This window comes from Schistocerca serialis, chromosome 4 (genome assembly GCF_023864345.2).
Source record: "Schistocerca serialis cubense isolate TAMUIC-IGC-003099 chromosome 4, iqSchSeri2.2, whole genome shotgun sequence".
Classification (NCBI taxonomy): Eukaryota; Metazoa; Arthropoda; class Insecta; order Orthoptera; family Acrididae; genus Schistocerca; species Schistocerca serialis.
The window spans coordinates 601,556,935-601,580,886 of NC_064641.1; the positions used below are offsets into that span (position 1 = coordinate 601,556,935).

At 40.4% G+C, this 23,952-nt stretch overlaps 1 protein-coding gene across 1 annotated transcript in view; it reads right to left on the reverse strand.

Moving 5' to 3' along the window:
• Positions 1-23,952, reverse strand: part of LOC126475381 (ecto-NOX disulfide-thiol exchanger 2) — a 220,303-nt gene that overhangs the window by 30,792 nt on the left and 165,559 nt on the right. Inside the window, exons 10-11 of the mRNA XM_050103206.1 lie at positions 13,952-14,092; positions 13,626-13,863 (exon numbers count right to left, since the gene is read on the reverse strand). Of these exons, the coding sequence (XP_049959163.1) occupies positions 13,626-13,863; positions 13,952-14,092 (379 nt within the window). The remainder of the gene's footprint in view (positions 1-13,625; positions 13,864-13,951; positions 14,093-23,952) is intronic.

Sequence of the window (23,952 nt, forward strand, 5' to 3'; positions counted from 1 at the left end):
ATATGAAATGGGACAAGCACATGAGGATTGTGGTAGGAAAAGTGAATAGTCGACTTTGGCTCATTGGGACAGTTCTAGGAAAGTGTGCTTCATCTGTGAAGGATGCAGCACATAGGATGCTAGTGCAACCTATTCTTGAGTAGTGCGTGAGTGTTTGGGATCTGGACTAGGACGGATTAATGGAAGATGCTCCGGGAATTCAAATGGGAAGCCCTGGATGGAAGGCAATGTTCTTTCTGAGGCACACTACTGAGAAAATTTAGGAAACTGACATTTGAAGCTGACTGTACAATGATTGTTACCTCCAACATACATTGCACATAAGGACCACGAAGTTAAGATACGAAAAATTAGGGCTCATACAGACAGTATTTCTCCCTCATTTTATCTGCAAGTGGAACAGGAACGTAAATGACTAGTAGTGGTATGGGGTATCCTCCGCCACTTGCCTTACGGTGGACTGCAGAGTATCAATGTAGATTATTATTTTTTATTCTTTATTCTGTCTACCTAGCCTTCCAAAAATAAGAACAGTTATAAAGTTAGGACAAGACAAGTTAGTGCTTTCAAATATCAGAAGCATAATTCAGGACGACATGAGATGTAGTAAGGAGGTGGAAACATGTATAGCAATTGCCAAGGAGGCATTTTATAATAATAAAAGGAGGCATCTCTGTGGGTGCATGGGCAGGGACCGGAGGAAGAGACTGGCGAACTGCTTTATATGGAGCATGGTATTATTCGGAGCTGACACATGGACAATGAGGAAAGAGGAAGAAAGATGAATGGAGAGGAAAGAGGAAGAAAGATGAATAGAGAGGAAAGAGGAAGAAAGATGAATAGAGAGGAAAGAGGAAGAAAGATGAATAGAAGCATTTGATATGTGGATTTGGAGGAGAATGGAATGGATAAAATGGATAAACAAAGTGAGAAATGAGAAGGTGTTGAGAAGAGTGGGGAAAGAGAGAGAAACTTTAAAGGTAATCAGGATGAGGAAACACAACTGGCTTGGACACTGGATCAGAAGTGATTGTTTACTGATGGGTGCTATGGAAGGGATGATGAATGGCAGAAGAAGAGAACACAAAAAATATCAGATGGTGGGTAGTATAAGGATAGGAAACCTTTATGAGAAAATGAAGAAGGTGGCAAATGACAGGACTGCATGGAGAGCTAAATGTGAAGACCTGCCCTAGGGCAGAACACTGCTGCTGCTGCTGATGATGATGATCTTCCATTTGAAATTCTACCTAGAGAAAACCCAGCCAACCTGAACACTTCCCTGGACTCAACCTTTCTCCCCTCCATGGACCATTTAGCACCCACGCAGAATGGTTGAATTTCGATGAAGCAACTGTTTGGGGACATACAACAGCATCATATCAAGCACCATCAGTCATACTCATGATTTTACTAGTGATAAGCACTGTCCAATACTATCTCAGGTGTAGAGTCGAGAACATCCAACCCCTACCAACTTTCTACCTGCAGTTTTATATTAAAAACAAACAATATTGATTAGCTAGTTCCACCTAGAGCAGCAGAGAGAATTTGGGGTGACCAAATTCTTTGAAGAAGGGTGGATTGTAATGAAAGAGGCCTAGGTAAGGGAGTTTGATGCCACATGGACCACTTGCGGCATTATGCTGGCACAGCATTGCAGCAAGTCACTCACTGGGTGTCTGCATCCACTGGCCAGCTAACGCCCTACTGATTACTGAAACAACAAACATTTTATCATGCAGATTACCTGACATCTGTCATGGCCACATCATAACAAACCTGCTTTTGTCTGTAAAAATACTAGCCATCCTGGCAGGCTGGACATCAATCAAAGCGGTGAACCATCGAGTCTTCAACCGACATACAGTCCGCCTGTGCTGAGAGGTAGCCAGTGCTCTGTCATCATCCTGATTGAATTACTTGGTGCGTGTGTGTGGGGGCGCGCCTCACTTCCAGCTGCAGCTGGGAGTGGGTCTGGCCGCTACCTGACAAACTGAGGGTCAAACTGAGGCCCACTTAATCACAGAGCAACTGGGGTACTCTCAGGTGCCAGTAACCACCAGAAGCCATTTGTTCAGGGTATGCTGCTTGGATATCTACGCCGTCCACATGCCATGGCTGAGTGGTTCTTAGCTGTCTCACACTCAGCAGGCTGTGTCACCATGCTGCATCAGCCATGATGCAGCTTGGTCACTGGCTGTGACTGTCTATAGTGCAAGAATGGGCTATGGCCCATGTCCTACTTCAGGGTCCATCAGAATGAATAGAAGAATTCAGAAAGAACAGAACTTTGAAACAAACCGATGAATTTATTGAAACACACATTGAAAACAAACAAGGTATATGCCATTACATACTATATACTCCCTTTACTTATTTTTAAACACAACACCATCACCTTATATGCAATCCTCCAGGTGGTGAACAAAAGCTTCTGCAGTTGTTTCTCATGCAGTTGACAAGGGTTATCTTGGTTAAGTGTTGCCCATTACCAGTAATTCTGTTTGTTTACACCACCATCTAAGTGACGCCATCAGTATATTTTTTCACATCTGATGATAAGCTGCTAAAAGTTTCAGGAAGTGCACCTAATAGTTTGTTGGCAACATTATCTTGTTTGTTTATTTTCTATACGATCTGCAATTTGTATGGGTTGAAACTGAGATTATGCACCCCACGGAATGATCTGACATTGTTAGTGCCAAGGCACATCTGACAGCAGACTAGTGAGGACTTGGGATGAGTCTTTGCTGCATCTTCTCCACTCGTTCTGCGATCCACTGTCCTTTGTCACCTTGGTCTTTTCTTCTTTGCACAAGGTGCAGTGTTCCACTCATTGTACAATTGTCCAATGATACAGGAATTTATCATATCATTTCAATTTGAAATGATGATGAAAGACTCTCTGAAGAGAGATGGGTGTATTTTTTTAAATACACCTCAAAGGCGAATGCTTGATGCTCCGAGTTCCACAAGGCCATAATTACAGTTGACAGTCCTTCCTCAATGCAGCACGAGCATACTTATTTCACACAGATGCAACAGCATGCTGTACTATGTGAGTCACGTCATACTATTTGTTCTGCTGCACTTGCACAACACTGTGCTGCCATGTGTCCCATGGCTTGAGACCCATCTTTTAGCCAGCAGCAGATGTGGGTTTGAGCTTGTAATAAATTAATAAAGGGTTTCTGCTACCACTGAGCAGCTTCTGACCCAACCTGAGCCACCATCCTCCACTTGCACAACCTCTACAATTAGCTACAAATTTATCCCACGAGTCTTTATGTGCTGCCTGCACTGCGCCATTTCCCCCCTTCTGAAATTATTTTGTTTGTGTAAAGAGCTATTTACTAGCACTTTCCTGCAAGTATTCTCTTTAGCAAATATGTTCTGGTTCTTCACTGATGACTTTTAAATGGTAATGATAGCACAATAAACAATTTCTTTCTGATAAACAGAGAGTTTTTCTCTGTTCTTCTGATATCACTAAATTGAAGAATTTAACTGATAAACTGTTTTGTTACAAATGTTTTCTTTCCATTCCTTCACATGAAGTAAAATTTGAAAATGACTTCTGTAGGTCTTCCTGGAATGACATTTATTTTCCACATTCTAAAATGACAATTTTAATACACAAATCACAGAGCCAATCAGATCAGTATTTCACAACATCAAGCAGTCCTGCATAGGGGGCACACATCTGTGCCTACCAGCATCTCTGGCAGTTTACTAACAATTATATTTGTAAATCTTCAGGATTAACATCACAGGAAAAGAAAGATTTGTCATCTCTGCTATGGCCCATATTTGCTTTTCAAGGTTGATATGTCAAATATTTATGTAAATGAAATTTGATAGTGTATCGAATCTCACCTTTTCGTCAAAGAAATAAGATCCAATCCAGGGCCTCACCATAGATCTGATCATAAAAGTCGTTCGTCTTCTGTTCAGTGCAATGTGAAATGTAAATGCTTGGAACACTGGCATCGTACAGCTATTCGAAGTCTGTAGTGTGTTTGTATCATGGCTGGAAAGTTTGGTTGTTGTGTTCCTTTGACTCTTTTTAGTAACATTGCTTCGACTGGGGTGAGGGTGAGCAAGGGCACAGTGCATGCTATTAATCATGTGCTGAGAGGGTGGTGGGATATGCTGCAGGTGACTTCAAATCCACAATCACAGCTACAGCTATTCACCTCTAAATCTAGAAACATTCAGCTTTTCAGCAAGGCAGAATAGAGGAGAAGGGCACACTCTAAAATAAAACAAAAATCTTAGCTCTCAATTCTGCGTTGTCTGATTTTGAATTCTGGATGCCACAAGTAAGAAAGTGCTTCATCTGTTTAGTACATTTTAGAAATTTTGTAAATGTTGGAATACCAATTTTATTAATTAAATTATTAAAAAATAAAAATACTTCTTAATGCCCATATAGTATGCTAAACACCTGTTTACATTCCGATATTTCTCCTTCAGTGCTTTATAAATTGCTTCAAGGGATTATTTTGGTTAATACACACTTGTATTCAAGTGCTGTATTGTGCTGTATTGTTAGCTAGAGTAGCTCTCTCTCTCTCTCTCTCTCTCTCTCTCTCTCTCTCTCTCTCTCTCTGTCTCTCTCCTGTAGTAAAAAATGGCAGTATTATGGTGAGCCTGTCTTCTGCAAATATAGCTTTTCCTCAAGTGAGTATTCTGCTTTGTAATACGAGAAGCTACTTTATTGAGCAAGCACTGAAATGCGCTCTCATCCATTAGTAAGTAATTTATATATAATTGATATCCACCATTTGCTGCTCTCGTAACAAATTTTGCTGAATGCTTTTACTATCTCAACGTAAAACCCATGGCTTCAGCCAAGTATGTTCACCTTTTTCTCCGCCACTTCTCTTTCAAATACAATTGTGGTACAAGCAGCTGCAGCTCATAACATGATGTTGTTGTTGTCTACCATCTTGAACTCCGATGAAAAAATATGATGACAGTGTAATACCCCTTTTTAGTGCTACGTAAAAGATCTTTGTCAAAGAAATTTGATAGTGTAATACCAGCCTAAGAAAGCACATAAGCATTGTTTTGCTGAGCCAGGAGTTCTTATAGATACTGTTTGAAATTTTGTTCATGGCTGGAGCAACAACTGTAGAATGATATCTTCTAGTAGAAATAGTAAACAGTCAATCAGTTGCAAATTGGAGGTCTATTAAAACCAGTATACCATGGTTTCAACATTTATAAAATTCTTCTTTAAAAGGAAGTATTGACAACTGGATTACATGTTGTGGCAAGGATGCGTTAAAATATAGTTGAAAGTCGACAATCATATATAAAATTTCCCCTCCATAGTACCCATGTTGTGTATGTTTTAATTTGCTATAGAGGTGAAATTTTATGTTTGACTGAAGCCTTTTGGCTATATTATAATGTACCTCTGCCACAACATGTAATCCAGTTGTCAGTATTTCCTTCTGATGAAGATATTTTTATAAATGTAGAAACCATGATAAAGTGGTTTAATAAACCTTCCAATCTGCAACTGACTGCCTGTTTACTATTTTTTCAGAAGGATTGTTTTCTTTGTTAAAGATATTGCCTCATACACCATCTTTTATAAAACCATACTCAATTCCAGTGGCAGCAAAAAGCTCAGTATGTCATGAGATTAACAGAACGATTAACAAAATATTAATATGGAATGTTACTGAACCCTCTGATAGTTTACAATAACCCTTTAGTTGTAGTTATGAAATCTGATGTATCAGTATGACTTGTACTTGACATAAGAACAGTGAACAGAGTAACTGAAGCTGAATGAGACAGACACTCTGTCAATGAGGAATTATTAACTAGATTTATGGGAATGAAATACATAATTACTATAAACGTAAGGGTAGTTACTGGCAAATACTGCTATATGTGGAGTCGTGAAAATACATTGCTTTTCATTTTGATGGTAGATCTTACCAATTCAAAGTTTTACCTTCTGTTTTTATTGGAGCATTGGATAATGCTATAGAAGGCGTCTTGAGGGACAAGATCATAATCTATGTAGATTATATGGGAACAGTGTCTAAAATTGATCAGAACATCCTCAGATCCTAGAAGAGCTATTTTCAATATTAAATTCCCTAATAAGCAAGCTATCAAGGTCACGGTTTGGTACAGGTGAGGTAAAATTTCTTGGGCACATTATAAATACAGCAGAGATTAAACAAACCCAAGCAGATTAGATGCAATTAGCCAGTATCCAGAACCATCAAATAAGAGAAAACTTACATAATATTTAGCTTTGTTTGGGTTTTATAGAAAATTTATATGCAATTATGTACTAAATGCACCATACCTGATGGCATTACTCAAACATTACACACCTTGGAAATGTACACAGGACTGTAAATCAGAATTCAATTTAATAAAGGAGAGTTTAGCATGAACACCACTTCCAGCCCCTCCAGATTTTAATTTACCATCCTAGTTAGCAATGGAAGCAATAGATTATGGCCTAGGATGCCTTATTTATCAAGAGAAATACACGGATTTAGGCATTTAGCATTACCTAATAGCTTTTGCAAGTAGAATTTTAACCAAACACGAGAGGAATTATGGTATCACCAAAAAGGAAGCATTATCTGTGGTGTGGTCTATCTCTAAATTTCATTACCCTTCAGCTAGACATAAAACAATAGTATGTAAAATTAGACTCTTACATAACAGGCTTACAAGGTAGGGCTTGTTCCTTCAAGAATTTGATTTCACATTGCAGAATGTCCAAGGCATAGACAATCTGGTACCAGGTGCTTTAACCCAACTACCATGAGGATTGCTATCCAATCAGAATATACAACAAGGATATTTTTGGAATTTATTCTGGAAGGTAAACAAGTATGAAAAGGACATTAAATCCCTTTGTCTTCATTTAGGCTTAGCACATCAGAATTGTATGTTAAACAGATGCACATGAAATATTAAGCAAAACCCAAATGAAGATAATGTAAACTGGGAAGTATACAAGAGCTTACCATTTCACAAGAATAACAAAACAAATAGATGGTTACTGTGCATTTCAAATGAATATATTACGTTATCAACTTGGTATTTACATCTGGGTTACAAGCCTTTTGGACCAAAGAAATTAATCCTACATATGAGTAAGTACTACTATTTTAGAAATTTGTCATGGTATGCTAAGAAAATCTTGTGAAGTTTGCCAAAAGGTAAAAATACAGACAACAACGATGAACATCTTACTGTAGTCCATTATTCATGATGCTTTATGGGATTTGGTGGTCATGGACGTTTTTGGTCCCCTGCCTAGAGGAAGGGAAGGTTTGGTGTACATCTTTCTCGCCTTAAAATGTTTGTCTACGGTACTGACAATGTATCCTTTGAAACAAGCAACAACACTTAGTATAATTTCCAAACTAAGAGATGATAACATAGGTAAGCCCAAGAATTTATTACCAGGCAATGGCACTCAGTTTAATGTTAAGCAGTTTCAGGAATTTATGCCTCGGGAAAGTGTGCACTACGTATTGATAGATTATGTAGACCACTTGTGCCAACAAACATTCTAAGCAGTTAGATTTGGTAAAAGACTTTGAGCAGGTGATGAATGAATTGTCACACACTGTAATGGAGATTTCACCAAAAGAACTGATAGGGAAGTAAATTGAAGGGGAATCCATATTTGAACAGAATGAATGGTCAACACGGGGTAAGGATGATGTGTCCTAGCTGGGAGTAAATACTAGAAAAGCACAGATTAAGGAAGGAGAGAGGAGGAGAAGAAAGAGATGGGAAAAGGGAGTTCCAGTATCATATAAGGTTAGTGATTTTGTATGGGTTAAGAATCACAAGAGAAATGTGAAAAATGATAAACTAATAAGTAATATATGAAAGAACTTTTGGGATTACTAGATAGCCTCATTCAAAAATGGAAGTATTAGCTGACCTGGCAACAGAAAGGGAGAAAGCCCAGTATAGAAAACAACACTTACAGCCTTCTGCCAGAAATCAGCCCTCATAAATTCAAGGATAATGGAATGTAGTCGAATTAAGTCAGGTGATGCTGAGGGAATTAGATTAGGAAATGAGAGACTTAAAGTAGTAAAGGAGTTTTGCTATTTGGGGAGCAAAATAACTGATGATCGTCGAAGTAGAGAGGATATAAAATGTAGAATGGCAATGGCAAGGAAAGTATTTCTGAAGAAGAGTAATTTGTTACCATCGAGTATTGATTTAAGTGTCAGGAAGTCGTTTCTGAAAGTATTTGTACGGAGTGTAGCCATGTATGGAAGTGAAACATGGACGATAAATAGTTTGGACAAGAAGAGAATAGAAGCTTTCGAAATGTGGTGCTACAGAAGAATGCTGAAGATTAGATGGGTAGATCACATAACTAATGAGGAAGTATTGAATAGGATTGGGGAGAGGAGAAGTTTGTGGCACAACTTGACTAGAAGAAGGGATTGGTTGGTAGGACATGTTCTGAGGCATCAAGGGATCACCAGTTTAGTATTGGAGGGCAGCATGGAGGGTAAAAATCGTGGAGGGAAACCAAGAGATGAATACACTAAGTAGATTCAGAAGGATGTAGGTTGCAGTAGGTACTGGTAGATGAAGAAGCTTGCACAGTATAGAGTAGCGTGGAGAGCTGCATCAAACCAGTCTCAGGACGGAAGACCACAACAGCAACAACAAATTCACATTATCAAAATTTAAAGTAAAGGGAAGAGCAAAAGGACATCAAAAACGGTCCAGGGATCAAGAGGAGGATGTAAGCGTAACTGGTGATTGTGCTGTTTATTAGTATCAATAAAGATGACCTTCAATCCTATGATTAAAGAATTTAAAATTAAAAACACTGATCCGCCAAAAGCCAAGAAGTGATTCTTCTTGGTGTTTTAGCTCTTTGGGCTGCTCTGGGACAGTCACAATGACCTCAAGCAATTTCAACAGCCACATGCAGCTTGACTGTGCTTGTGTAACACAGTGCTGCACGACGTAGCACAGCTCCCGAGAAGCCTCAAATGCATGATTTATGAAGCCTAATTTATAATGAAAATATATAAACATGTATGCAAGTAGAAGACTTTGGATGTTTGGCTGATGGAAGTGGGATTTCAGAAGCTTTCGTACTGGATGATGATGGATAAGGTGTTAGGGTACTAGATTTTGAATCTAGAGATCTGTGAGCCTGAGCTGAGGGGTATCAGGTGGCAGAGTGAGTTAAAAGTTTCATATTAGTGAAGCTGTGGTAGAGCTGCATGATAAGATACTACAAGCACTGGGGAAACTTAGTGAGGACATTTTGGGTATAAGCCCACAAAATATGAGAGTAGAAGGTGAATCTGAAAATAATTATGAGAGTACCAACTCGGTCTGGTCCATACTGTGAGTTCAGTGACGAGTATGATTGTTAATCAAGTGAGGATGGATGTCTCCCCTCCTCATTTAGCACTTGCCCGCGAAAGGCAAAGGTCCCGAGTTCGAGTCTCGGTCGGGCACACAGATTTAATCTGCCAGGAAGTTTCATATCAGCGCACACTCCGCTGCAGAGTGAAAATCTCATTCTGGAAACATCCCCCAGGCTGTGGCTAAGCCATGTCTCCGCAATATCCTTTCTTTCAGGAGTGCTAGTTCTGCAGGTTCGCAGGAGAGCTTCTGTAAAGTTTGGAAGGTAGGAGACGAGGTATTGGCAGAAGTAAAGCTGTGAGTACCGGGCGTGAGTCGTGCTTCGGTAGCTCAGATGGTAGAGCACTTGCCCGCGAAAGGCAAAGGTCCCGAGTTCGAGTCACGGTCGGGCACGCAGTTATTAAAGCACTACAAGCACTGGGGAAACTTAGTGAGGACATTTTGGGTATAAGCCCACAAAATATGAGAGTAGAAGGTGAATCTGAAAATAATTATGGGAGTACCAACTCGGTCTGGCCCATACTGTGAGTATGGGCCAGACTGTGAGTTATTAAAACTGTGTGCCCGACCGAGACTCGAACTCGGGACCTTTGCCTTTCGCGGGCAAGTGCTCTACCATCTGAGCTACCGAAGCACGACTCACGCCTGGTACTCACAGCTTTACTTCTGCCAGTACCTCGTCTCCTACCTTCCAAATTGTATAATTGCCAGGAAGTTTCAGTAAGAAGGGTATTCCTACAGACAATCCTGGGTCTTGTAGTTTGGAGAGAGCATAAGATTAATGGTATCATACCAACCATTCACTATAAATGCTATGTTTGTTATTATGTTACCAAGTTCCTGATGGTGATCCTAACTTTTTGTATGAAATGATATGGCAAATGATGAAAATCTAAAACACTACTACTATTATTATTATTATTATTATTATTACTATTATTATTGTTATTGTTCTTTCTTTTCTCAGACGTTATGTCTGGTCAAAAATGGAAAGTGACGCAGACCTTCATCAAGCGTGACTTCCTTTTAACTGTACAGTATATGTTACATTGCATTTAGGAACTTTCGGGTAATTGAACAAGTATCAATAATTACAGATTTCTGTAGTTGTATATATAAGTTTGGATGTAGCTGTATTGTGTTGATGTACTGGTGGATATTGTGTGGTATGACTCCTGTAGTTGATAGTATAATCGGTATAATGTCAACTTTATCCTGATGCCACATGTCCTTGACTTCCTCAGCCAGTTGAATGTATTTTTCAATTTTTTCTCCTGTTTTCTTCTGTATATTTGTTGTATTAGATATGGATATTTCGATTAGTTGTGTTAATTTCTTCTTTTTATTGGTGAGTATGATGTCAGGTTTGTTATGTGGTGTTGTTTTATCTGTTATAATGGTTCTGTTCCAGTATAATTTGTATTCATCATTCTCCAGTACATTCTGTGGTGCATACTTGTATGTGGGAACGTGTTGTTTTATTAGTTCATGTTGTATGGCAAGTTGCTGATGTATATTTTTGCTACATGGTCATGTCTTCTGGGGTATTCTGTATTTGCTAGTATTGTGCATCCGCTTGTGATGTGATCTACTGTTTCTATTTGTTGTTCGCAAAGTCTGCATTTATCTGTTGTGGTATTGGGATCTTTAATAATATGCTTGCTGTAATATCTCGTGTTTATTGTTTGATCCTGTATTGCAATCATGAATCCTTCCATCTCACTGTATATATAGCCTTTTCTTAGCCATGTGTTGGATGCGTCTTGATCGATGTGTGGCTGTGTTAGATGATATGGGTGCTTGCCATGTAGTGTTTTCTTTTTCCAATTCACTTTCTTCGTATCTGTTGATGTTATGTGATCTAAAGGGTTGTAGAAGTGGTTATGAAATTGCAATGGTGTAGCCGATGTATTTATATGAGTGATTGCTTTGTGTATTTTGCTAGTTTCTGCTCGTCCTAGAAAGAATTTTCTTAAATTGTCTACCTGTTCATAATGTAGGTTTTTTATGTCAATAAATCCTCTTCCTCCTTCCTTTCTGCTTAATGTGAATCTTTCTGTTGCTGAAAGTATGTGATGTGTTCTATATTTGTGGCATTGTGATCGTGTAAGTGTATTGAGTGCTTCTAGGTCTGTGTTACTCCATTTCACTATTCCAAATGAGTAGGTCAATATTGATATAGCATAGGTATTTACAGCTTTTGTCTTGTTTCTTGCTGTCAATTCTGTTTTCAGTATTTTTGTTTGTCTTTGTCTATATTTTTCTTTTAGTTCTTCTTTAATATTTGTATTATCTATTCCTATTTTTGTCTGTATTCTAGATATTTGTAGGCATCTGTTTTTTCCATCGCTTCTATGCAGTTGCTGTGGTTATCCAATATGTAATCTTCTTGTTCAGTGTGTTTTCCCTTGACTATGCTATTTTTCTTACATTTGTCTGTTCCAAAAGCCACATTTATATCATTGCTGAATACTTCTGTTATCTTTAGTAATTGGTTGAGTAGTTGATTTGTTGCAGCCAGTAGTTTTAGATCATCCATGTATAGCAAATGTGTGATTTTGTGTGGGTATGTTCCAGTAATATTGTATCCATAATTTGTATTATTTAGCATGTTGGATAGTGGGTTCAGAGTAAGGCAGAACCAGAAAGGACTTAACGAGTCTCCTTGGTATATTCCACGCTTAATCTGTATTGGCTGTGATGTGATATTATTTGAATTTGTTTGGATATTGAGTGTGGTTTTCCAATTTTTCATTACTATGTTTAGGAACTGTATCAATTTAGGATCTACTTTGTATATTTCCAATATTTGTAGTAACCATGAGTGGGGTACACTATCAAAAGCTTTTCGGTAATCAATGTATGCGTAGTGTAGCGACCTTTGTTTAGTTTTAGTGTGATATGTCACCTCTGCATCTATTATCAGTTGCTCTTTACATCCTCGTGCTCCTTTGCAACAGCCTTTTTGTTCTTCATTTATAATTTTGTTCTGTGTTGTATGTGTCATTAATTTCTGTGTAATTACTGAAGTTAATATTTTGTATATTGTTGGTAGGCATGTTATGGGGCGATACTTAGCTGGGTTTGCTGTGTCTGCTTGATGTTTAGGTTTCAGATAAGTTATTCCATGTGTAAGTGTATCAGGGAATGTGTATGGGTCTGCAATGTAACTGTTAAATAATTTAGTTAGATGTGAATGTGTTGAGGTGAACTTCTTTAGCCAGAAATTTGCTATTTTATCTTTTCCAGGGGCTTTCCAATTGTGCGTAGAATTAATTGCTCGGGTGACTTCAAGTTGTAATATTATCACTTCAGGCATTTGTGATATCATCTTGTATGTGTCTGTTTCTGCTTGTATCCACTGTGCATGCCTGTTATGTTGCACCAGGTTTGACCATATGTTGCTCCAGAAGTGTTCCATGTCTCTTATGTTTGGTGGATTGTCTATTTTAATGTGTGTGTTAACTATTGTCTGGTAAAATTTCTTTTGGTTTGTGTTGAATGTTTGGTTTTGTTTCCTTCTATTTTCACTTTTTTTGTTATCTTCCAAGTCGTTTGGCCGATGCCTGTAATTTCTGCTTCTTTTCATCTAATTGCTCTATCGCTTCTTGTTGTGAGATTTTACCTAACCTTAAAATACTCATTTCAAGGAGTTAAAAATGTTTGGGGTCAGTTTCTATAGTTTTTTAGGAGAAGGTAGGTGAAAGTAGAATAAGTATGTTGACACAGGGACATCAATAGTTGCCTGGAAAGTGGGAACTAATGTTATTACAAATGTACTAAATGGGTTAATTGGGGTTACTTGGCTTTGTTACTATTCAAAAGAGACTTGCTGACTATGCAAAATAGAGAAAGTAATATACAAACAGTCTGCATATGGTGCTCGTAGCACTTTCAGAAAGTATATTGTTTTCTTAAGACTCATTGTCGAATAAGAAACAACAGATGGTTTTCTTGCACTAAAGGCATTAAACAAAGTGTCAGTCTGTAAACACGTCAACTAGTTAAGGTTTGTAACTTCATTACACTAAGAATGGAATTGGTTATCACTTGGTTGTCATTGTGGCATTCGACTGAAGGATTTAATAAAGCAGACAATTTAATCAAAATGGCTGAAGTACCACTTGATCACGACCTTTAAAAATAAGAGTGAAGTATCATATAATTAAGTCACTGAAGTAAATTGACTAAAACAAGGAAGAAGATCAACCAACCTATTAACTTGGCTTCTCGGTCTGTGATGCGTGGAGCTAGCTGTGTTGTATCTACTTTCACGTCTTCAACCACAGAATTGTCACCACCTTCTGAGACAGCTGTATCTGCATTGCTTTGCTGCTCAGCTGCTGCTGCCTCAAGTTTTGCTTGTACTTCATTTGAGGACTTTAAACGAGCCTGGAGTTCTCTGACTTTAACCTCATCTTCATTCTGTCGGCGCCTTGATTCTATTAATTGCTGGAAACCAGTGAAATTTGAAATGTAAATGAAACTGAAAGTAAAAACGTATGCACACAAGAATAATTTTTAAATAACTTATTTTTACCTGTTGCATTCCCTGCAAGGTTTGTTGCAACACTTTCAGCTGTTTGTCCTTCTGCTCCAACTCTGTCCTGAGATCAGACCTAACCAGATCCACTTCATTTTTGTATGCTTCCAGCTGACATCTGAGACTGTCATTTTCTTCCTGTGAACACATGCCCAAACTGGAGAGCAAATATGCAGCAGACAAAGTTATAAATATCAATAAATTAAATATGCTGTCACCCATATGTGAAGAAGTTACCTAATCTCCACAAAAACTTCACACACAGAGCTAGACAAAAATGTTTCTGCAGCCAGATTCATGGGTTATCTTATTCCACACAATGTTGTGTGGTTTAAAGCAACTACAGCATAATTATACAGTGTTGTTCTTGGCAGAGTTACCAGTTTCCTTTGCCTTTGTAACAAAATTTTTTGGGTGCCACTTGCATTAGAAAAAGACTGTTATGAAGGCATATTAAAAAAATATTGTTATTGATGAGTATATAAATGAAAGAAAGGTATGCTGATGTGTTTCGTAATCCCGCCAGAAGCCACTGATGGGACTCCTGAGTCCAGAGTCTCCAACCAATTGACAAACTACCAGCAACAGTGTTCACTCTCTTCACTCTACAGTATATGCAGTGCAGAGATGTCTATGATTTAGCCATAGACGTATAGTTTAATATGGAGCCTTAACTACAACGCAACTTGGCATTTTTCACATACACACATCACTGGCTGAGTTGAAAAATCGATAAGTGACAGAAAAAAAGGTCCTATGACCGGCTGAGGCCTAAACCTTGGACTTTTGGATCTGACGTTTGACATCCACTGACCCACTTCTATTTTCATCTCATCAGATAGTAACAAACCTGTTTTTCCACACTAATATTCAAACTGGTGAAACTGATGCTGATCATTACTGTATCGGCACAGCTTAATAATTTGACACAGATGTCAGTAAACACAGAAAAGATGCAATACAGTTCAAGGGGGGTGGGGTGGGGGGATGATGATGATGAAAATTATGGTGTATGGCGGTACACTGATATCACATGAGAGGAGAATTTTGGTGGAGGGGTGGTGCATTAATGACAAAGGCTCCACAATATTTCACCAAATGCATGAAAATCAAGCAGATTGTAGGAATGTGTCACAGAGTGAAGCAGACTAGAAGAATGAGTCATGGAGGGTCTAACCGATGCCACGTAGAGAGAAGGCCTGTGTGCTGAGCAGCTTGCCTACCAAGAGTAGTCATACAGGTTTTTCAATCCAAGAATAGTTTCTGCTGGCAAGCACTTCTAGAAATGCTTTTTTCTGGCTAAATAATACTAGTAGCACACATAATTGTAATAAATGCCAAATATAGGCATTACAAAATTTTTGTCATGGGGGATATTAACCCAAAAATAAGAGAAAAAAATGTGTTTCCTAAATATGTTAAGATCAATGAATTTCTACTGCTGAAATGAAAAACTGTCTAGGAAGGGAGCATGCCTTGACAATTGGCAATGTGTGTAGACATTAAGTAGAATGTGACACCATCAAATTACGAATAGCTGACCATTATCACATGTTGTTGTTGTTGTGGTCTTCAGTCCTGAGACTGGTTTGATGCAGCTCTCCATGCTACTCTATCCTGTGCAAGCTTCTTCATCTCCCAGTACCTACTGCAACCTACATCCTTCTGAATCTGCTTGGGGTATTCATCTCTTGGTCTCCCTCTACGATTTTTACCCTCCACGCTGCCCTCCAATACTAAATTGGTGATCCCTTGATGCCTCAGAACATGTCCTACCAACCGATCCCTTCTTCTGGTCAAGTTCTGCCACAAACTTCTCTTCTCCCCAATCCTATTCAATACTTCCTCATTAGTTATGTGATCTACCCATCTAATCTTCAGCATTCTTCTGTAGCACCACATTTCGAAAGCTTCTGTTCTCTTCTTTTCCAAACTATTTACTGTCCATGTTTCACTTCCATACATGCTACACTCCATACAAATACTTTCAGAAATGACTTCCTGACACTTAAATCTATACTCGATGTTAACAAATTTCTCTTCCTCAGAAACGCTTTCCTTGCCATTGCCAGTCTACATTTTATATCCCCTCTACTTCGACCATCATGAGTTATTTTGCTCCCCAAATAGCAAAACTCCTTTACTACTTTAAGTGTCTCATTTCCTAATCTAATTCCCTCAACATCACCCGATTTAATTCGAATACATTCCATTATCCCCGTTTTGTTTTTGTTGATGTTCATCTTATACCCTCCCTTCAAGACACCATCCATTCCGTTCAACTGCTCTTCCAAGTCCTTTGCTGTCTCTGACAGAATTACAATGTCATCGGCGAACCTCAAAGTTTTTATTTCTTCTCCATGGATTTTAATACCTACTCCGAATTTTTCTTTTGTTTCCTTTACTGCCTGCTCAATATACAGATTGAACAACATCGGGGAGAGGCTACAACCCTGTCTTACTCCCTTCCCAACCACTGCTTCCCTTTCATGTCCCTCGACTCTTATAACTGCCATCTGGTTTCTGTACAAATAGTAAATAGCCTTTCGCTCCCTGTATTTTACCCCTGCCACCTTTAGAATTTGAAAGAGCGTATTCCAGTCAACATTGTCAAAAGCTTACTCTAAGTCTACAAATGCTAGAAACATAAGTTTGCCTTTCCTTAATCTTTCTTCTAAGATAAGTCGTAAGTTCCAGTATTTCTACGGAATCCAAACTGATCTTCCCCGAGGTCGGCTTCTACTAGTTTTTCCATTCGTCTGTAAGGAATTCGTGTTAGTATTTTGCAGCTGTGACTTATTAAACTGATTGTTCGGTAATTTTCACATCTGTCAACACCTGCTTTCTTTGGGATTGGAATTGTTATATTCTTCTTGAAGTCTGAGGGTATTTCGCCTGTTTCATACATCTTGCTCACCAGATGGTAGAGTTTTGTCAGGACTGGCTCTCCCAAGACCATCAGTAGTTCTAATGGAATGTTGTCTACTCTGGGGGCCTTGTTTCGACTCAGGCCTTTCAGTGCTCTGTCAAACTCTTCACGCAGTATCGTATCTCCCATTTCATCTTCATCTACATTTTCTTCCATTTCCATAATATTGTCCTCAAGTGCATCGCCCTTGTATAGACCCTCTATTAACTCCTTCCACCTTTCTGCTTTCCCTTCTTTGCTGAGAACTGGGTTTCCATCTGAGCTCTTGATGTTCATACAAGTGGTTCTCTTATCTCTAAAGGTCTCTTTTATTTTCCTGTAGGCAGTATCTATCTTACCCCTAGTGAGATACGCCTCTACATCCTTACATTTGTCCTCTAGCCATCCCTGCTTAGCCATTTTGCACTTCCTGTCGATCTCATTTTTGAGACGTTTGTATTCCTTTTTGCCTGCTTCATTTACTGCATTTTTATATTTTCTCCTTTCATCAATTAAATTCAATATTTCCTCTGTTACCCAACGATTTCTACTAGCCTTCGTCTTTTTACCTACTTGATCCTCTGCTGCCTTCAATACTTCATCCCTCAAAGCTACCCATTCTTCTTCTACTGTATTTCTTTCCCCCATTTGTGACAATTGTTCCCTTATGCTCTCCCTGAAACTCTGTATAACCTCTGGTTCTTTCAGTTTATCCAGGTCCCATCTCCTTAAATTCCCACCTTTTTGCAGTTTCTTCAGTTTTAATCTACAGTTCATAACCAATAGATTGTGGTCAGAGTCCACATCTGCCCCTGGAAATGTCCTACAATTTAAAACCTGGTTCCTAAATCTCTGTCTTACCATTATATAATCTATCTGGTACCTTTTAGTGCCTCCAGGGTTCTTCCATGTATACAACCTTCTATCATGATTCTTAAACCAAGTGTTAGCTATGATTAAGTTGTGCCCTGTGCAAAATTCTACCATTTCTCTCCCCCAATCCATATTCACCTACTAGGTTTCCTTCTCTCCCTTTTCCTACACTCGAATTCCAGTCACCCATGACTATTAAATTTTCATCTCCCTTCACTATCTGAATAATTTCTTTTATTTCATCATACATTTCTTCAATTTCTTCGTCATCTGCAGAGCTAGTTGGCATATAAACTTGTACTACTGTAGTAGGTGTGGGCTTCGTATCTATCTTGGCCACAATAATGTGTTCACTATGCTGTTTGTAGTAGCTTACCCGTATTCCTATTCATTATTAAACCTACTCCTGCATTACCCCTATTTGATTTTGTGTTTATAACCCTGTAGTCACCTGACCAAAAGTCTTGTTCCTCCTGCCACCGAACTTCACTAATTCCCACTATATCTAACTTTAACCTATCCATTTCCCTTTTTAAATTTTCTAACCTACCTGCCCGATTAAGGGATCTGACATTCCACGCTCCGATCCGTAGAACGCCAGTTTTCTTTCTCCTGATAACGACATCCTCTTGAGTAGTCCCCGCCCGGAGATCCGAATGGGGGACTATTTTACCTCCGGAATATTTTACCCAAGAGGACGCCATCATCATTTAATCATACAGTGAAGCTGCATGCCCTCGGGAAAAATTACGGCCGTAGTTTCCCCTTGCTTTCAGCCGTTCGCAGTACCAGCACAGCAAGGCCGTTTTGGTTATTGTTACAAGGCCAGATCAGTCAATCATCCAGACTGTTGCCCTTGCAACTACTGAAAAGGCTGCTGCCCCTCTTCAGGAACCACACGTTTGTCTGGCCTCTCAACAGATACCCCTCCGCTGTGATTGTACCTACAGTACGGCCATCTGTATTGCTGAGGCACGCAAGCCTCCCCACCAACGGCAAGGTCCATGAGGGGGGGGGGGGGGGGGGGGGGGGGGGGCTCAAAATACTGTACTGTATATAACCAATGTTAGCATAAAGAAATTCTTTAGTTATTAAATTATAACAACAGAAAGGTGAAAAGGGCGATGAGAACAGTAAGGGATGATTTGACTGAGATTATATAAAGCATTCTGGTTAAGAATTTTGTAGTTCTAATCTACTCAACTTCAGAAGACAACATACTGACCAAGTCTCCAGAGATGCTGCTTGCCTAAGAGACAAACCACCTAAGAGACAAACCACACAACACACTCCACAGCCTCAGACGACATGGTGCCACCCCATGAAAGAGAAATTGGTATACAGGCATCTCACTTAGAAACTTATTATCTGAAAACATGTTATAGTTCACGCTTCTTACAGTGCTACTGGCTTGCATTCTCTTTGAGCTTAGGATAATTCAATGGGTTAGTTCCACTTTGATAGGAACCATTCGTTTTCTGCATGGACTTAAGTAGATTACCTGTGAGACTGTGTGTCTGTGCATTTACAACTATTTAGCAAGTTCTGGATTGTACATTTTCCTCCATGGACTAGTGTATGTTTTTTGGGTAATTACACACTGACACAAGATTGCATATGAACTACTAGTAAATGAGCTTTAAAATTTTATCTACCAAAAACACCAATAGTACAATTTGTTTTTGGCTATTTTCTTAAAGAGCCTTCACAGCTGCCTGCTGTTGCCACCAGGGCACCCCAGGAGGAGCACATGGACAATGCATCCTTGCCCCCACTGTCCTACTTGCCCCCGCCATTGCCGTCACCATTGCCGTCGCTGTCACCACCCCACGAAATGCCCTCAGGCCTGGATGTGTGCCCTGGCAGCAGTTTTCTGTTGGATGTTTCTGTTGCCTCGCAAGCCAGATGAGGGGGTATGGTCGGGAGTATGCCATCCTCCACAGCTATGGCTCCTGTCTCATCTTAATGTCCAGCATCCTGCCTCCCTCCCTGTTGTCATTTGTCATTCGCAGCCTCACTACAAAGCATTGGTGCGGCATTTCGGAGGGGAGTAATATGTTGGCATAAGCTGTCGCCAGCACACTGGATGACAAAGAGGTTAAAAGCAGATTGATAATAGGCACTGGACCAAGCACACCTATCAGGAGAGAGGCCAAAGACAGACTCGCAAGCAACATGCCGCCAATGCCTTCTTGACCGCCAGTATTTACAGCACCACTGAAGACCCCGAGGGCCCAGTCATTCACAGTTGCAGGAAGTCACTCAGCCGAGTCAGTAGCAGACAGAGTCGAGTCATCAGTCACGGATGGTCGCAGTCGCAATCACAGTCTGTCTCAAGCAGCACATAGCGACCAAAGTTGTGTGTCTAGCAGGATGCGTACTTCACCAGCAGTGAGGCTAACATGGACTTGCTTCAGATACATAGCACTCTGTTTACAGTAATAAAGAACCCTGTTAACACAGGCGTGCAGTTGTTTTATAGAAAGAGAATACCGGCCAAACAATATCCTCTCCTTGCTTCTCATGGTACAAGACTCTACAATGGCAACGAGACGACACTAAAAACCATTGTGCCAGTACATCGATTGTAATGCCACGCCACATTGCCACAACCCACATCCCTCAAGGAACTACAGGATTTTTATGCAAAATTGCGTACTACCATAAGTTTATATCAGACTCTGCTATTGCAGCACAACCACTCCATGCATTATTACATAAAGATGTTCCTTTCCCATGGTCCCTGGCTTGTGACCAGGAATTCAAGTTGTTGAAATCTAAGCTGCAGTTTGTCCCTTGTTTGGTCACGTTTGAGCCAGGTCAGTACCTTGTTTGAGCCACAGATGCATCTCAGTTCAGCCTTGGTGCCATCCTTGCTTGTAAGTATAAAGATGGATGTAACACTCTACTGCATACACTTCTAAATCCGTAAATTCAACACAACAGCATTATTCTCAGACAAAGAAAGAGGCTTTGGTCATTGTTTACACTCTAAACAAGTTTCATGTTTTTCTATAGGGGTCTAATTTTCTCCTGATCACAGACAACAAACCACTAGTCTCTCTTTTTAACCCTTCAGTGTGAGGTTATGAATTTATTACATGTAGACCACTAGGATGAGTCACGTATAAATGCCTTAGCATCGTGATATGTTTTTTGGCCAGGCACTGATGGGGACATAGTGCGAGTGGTTGCAGCCTGCCATAATGTTCTATCCATCAGAAAAAAAAGAATGAAAAACTGTTAAATGTTTCGTGAAATGATTTTTCTAAAAGCAAGAAATAAAATAAATTAGAGAAACATTTTGTGTGCATTTGAATGATTCCTGAAATTATATATAGCAAATCAGGTCATCAAACATTTCTCTGATTTATTTTATTTCTTACTTTTAGACAAATCATTTCACAAAATATATAACCTTTCATTTTTCAATTTTTTTATTAAATTCCCTATCCCACTCTCTGATTAAGGGACGAACATGGGGATTGTTTTGATGCCTAATTTACTAAAACTGAATGCAATGTAGGAGATGGTGACATGCTAGGTGTTGTATAAAGAACAGTTGTACGCTTGTTACACTTTTATTTAAAACTGAACTGTAACTCCAAGGGATATGAATTAATCTCACAGATTACCTGTCCTTTGAGGAGGTCACTTGGTAAATTCTATGGCACTAAGTAAAGGAGCATATGGTAATCATACCTCATGGGAAATATTGGCGGCAAGAACAACTACATGCTTGTTAACAGTGGAAACGCGCAAACTCATATGGTATGCACATGAGCACAAAACACAAGCTGGTCATAATGTTTGTAGCACAAACTTTCAATCGCTGATGGCAAGGTGCATGAGCAAAGCTAGGCTGCTGGGAGCCTTGCCATACCCCAAGGTACATTCTCTGAACCAGAAGCTAGTAGCTGTAGTGTACAGGTATCTGGTCGCAAGACAGAACTGACAGCTTGTGGCAGACATAGGTTTATGAAGAAAAAGTCACTGCCTTAGCAGACAGCTGTAGCAACCGAGGAACATGTGGGAACGCTAGTTTCTTGGATGTATCTGGGTGCAGGAATTCGAGAATAGTTTATACCTTGTCGAGCAGAGGATATGAACCAGCGGTGGAGATAATGATGCAAGGGATACTCTCTCGCCAGCACCAACAATCCAGTTTGCTGTGTTGATGATGATGCCAGCGTTCTGGAGGTGTTCAAAAATATTGCGTAGGGGCTCATGGTGTCCCTTGGTTGATGTAGAAAACATGAGTACATTGTCCAAGTAGGTGAAACAGAGGGGCAAGCCTTTAAGATGCCATCCCAGAAACACTACCACATTTGGGCAGCATTATGGAGGCCAAAGCTCATGAAGGCGCTCTCGTAGAGAGCAAATGGTGTGATGATGGTGGTCTTCTGGTTGTTCTCATGTGGGACCTGAATCTGAGTGAAAGCCTCGGCGCAGTTAATTGTGCTGAAAACTGTAGCCTCAGCCAACGCATTGTTGTAGCTGTGCCAGAGTGGTACTGGGTACCAGTAAGGGATGGTGCAGAAGTTTAGCTTCTGGCAATTGCCACATGGGCACCAGGAGCCATCCTTCTTCTTGGAAAGGTTAATGATAGATGCCTATGGGCTCTTCAAAAGATACAGCACAGCAGTGGAAAGCAGATCATTAATCTTGGATGTGGTGAGCTTGAGTTTGTGTGGTGCTAGAGTTCATGGACAGCAAAAGACAGGCGGTCTGGGGTTGGTGTTGATGTAGTGTACAATTGAATGGTGGACTTCCCGAGGTGCGTTCAATGGGTGTGTGAGTGCAGGCAATTGCACCAGATCAGTCATGGGCCAGAATACACCACCTGCTTCACACTGGAGAAAACAGCAAAACAAGTGGCGCACTTATTTGATCTCTCCATATTGCTGTCAATCAGGTGCCAGCCTGCAAGGCCAGGAAGCAGGCGATTATGCCTGACGAAGTCAACTCACATAATGGGGTTAGGGACACCGGTGCCGGTTAATGTACAGAGGTGTTATTGTTGCAGGTGGCCATAGTTTGGCCATGGTTTGGTGTCATATCAAAACTGCTGACAGTCTTATAGACTGGCAGTCTTGAACGACGAGTATATCTTCTCCTCCTGTAAGGCATGGCTGTGTGCTGCGTGCGGCTGCCTCGAGTCGAATGAACATGCTGTTGCCTCACGAGCGAGATATACAGTCCTCTGACGTCATAGCGATAAGCTTATCTGGGCGCGGCAGGAAGTTAGCCATCTCAGTAGCGCAATGGCACCACTGGAAACGGAGCAATTCTGCGGATCCCACGCGGCGCCTCGTGCTGTGGCTAAGTCCCGCTCAAGGTCACCCGCCAAGACGGCGGCGCACACAGCCATAGTGAGGGGTAATGACAAACCTCTTGCTGGACTTGAGTCTTATTATGACAGAGACATTATATCATTTCATACTTTCGCGATTGGTGTAGTTGCAGACAGGAATTATGGTACCTGTGTTGTCACTACAGACAAGCCATTCTCATTGTACACAATGATGTATGCCATAGTTCATGATGGCAGAGTTATTCACTGCTGTCAGGAGGTGGGCTGAGGCCGTGTCAGGGTCCCATAAGAGATGCTGCAGAAAGATAGACACAGAAAGATAGACAACTTGAGCCAGTGTCAAATAGGAATGCGTTGGCGGAGTGAACGTCAAAGACAAACAGGCTCTGGGAGACAGAGGAGCAGTCAGGGGTGCCAGTCCCAGCAGGTGTTTGTGTTTGTGTGCCAAGAACAGGGTTCCCTGCACTTCACAACATCTGGGCCAAACACTTGTAGTTTCAGCAAAGGCCAGCCATGTCGCGACAGATGTTAGCAGACCAGCTAGAGCTGCAGTGGCAGTAGCTGTCATGCCCACAGTTGGTGATGTGTGGAGGGTGGCGCTCAGAATTGAGGTGGACTACGGTTGCCTACAGCATTGCTGTGTCAGCACTGAGGTGGGTGAACATGTTGTATACTCCTTTCTGCTGGGCACTGTGATGGTGGCCACAGAGGGGAGTGACCAGTGACATCATTAGCAGCATGCAGAGTGGTGGAGTTGAGCTTATGGTGGGGGGAGGGGGTGGGGGGGGGGGCATTACAGTAAGCTGACTGCACCATGTAGGGGTGGGGTTAGTGCAGCTGCGACAGTAGCAGGCAAGGTGGCCAGCATCATGCACCATGTCCATGGGGCTGGCAGCATCAGTG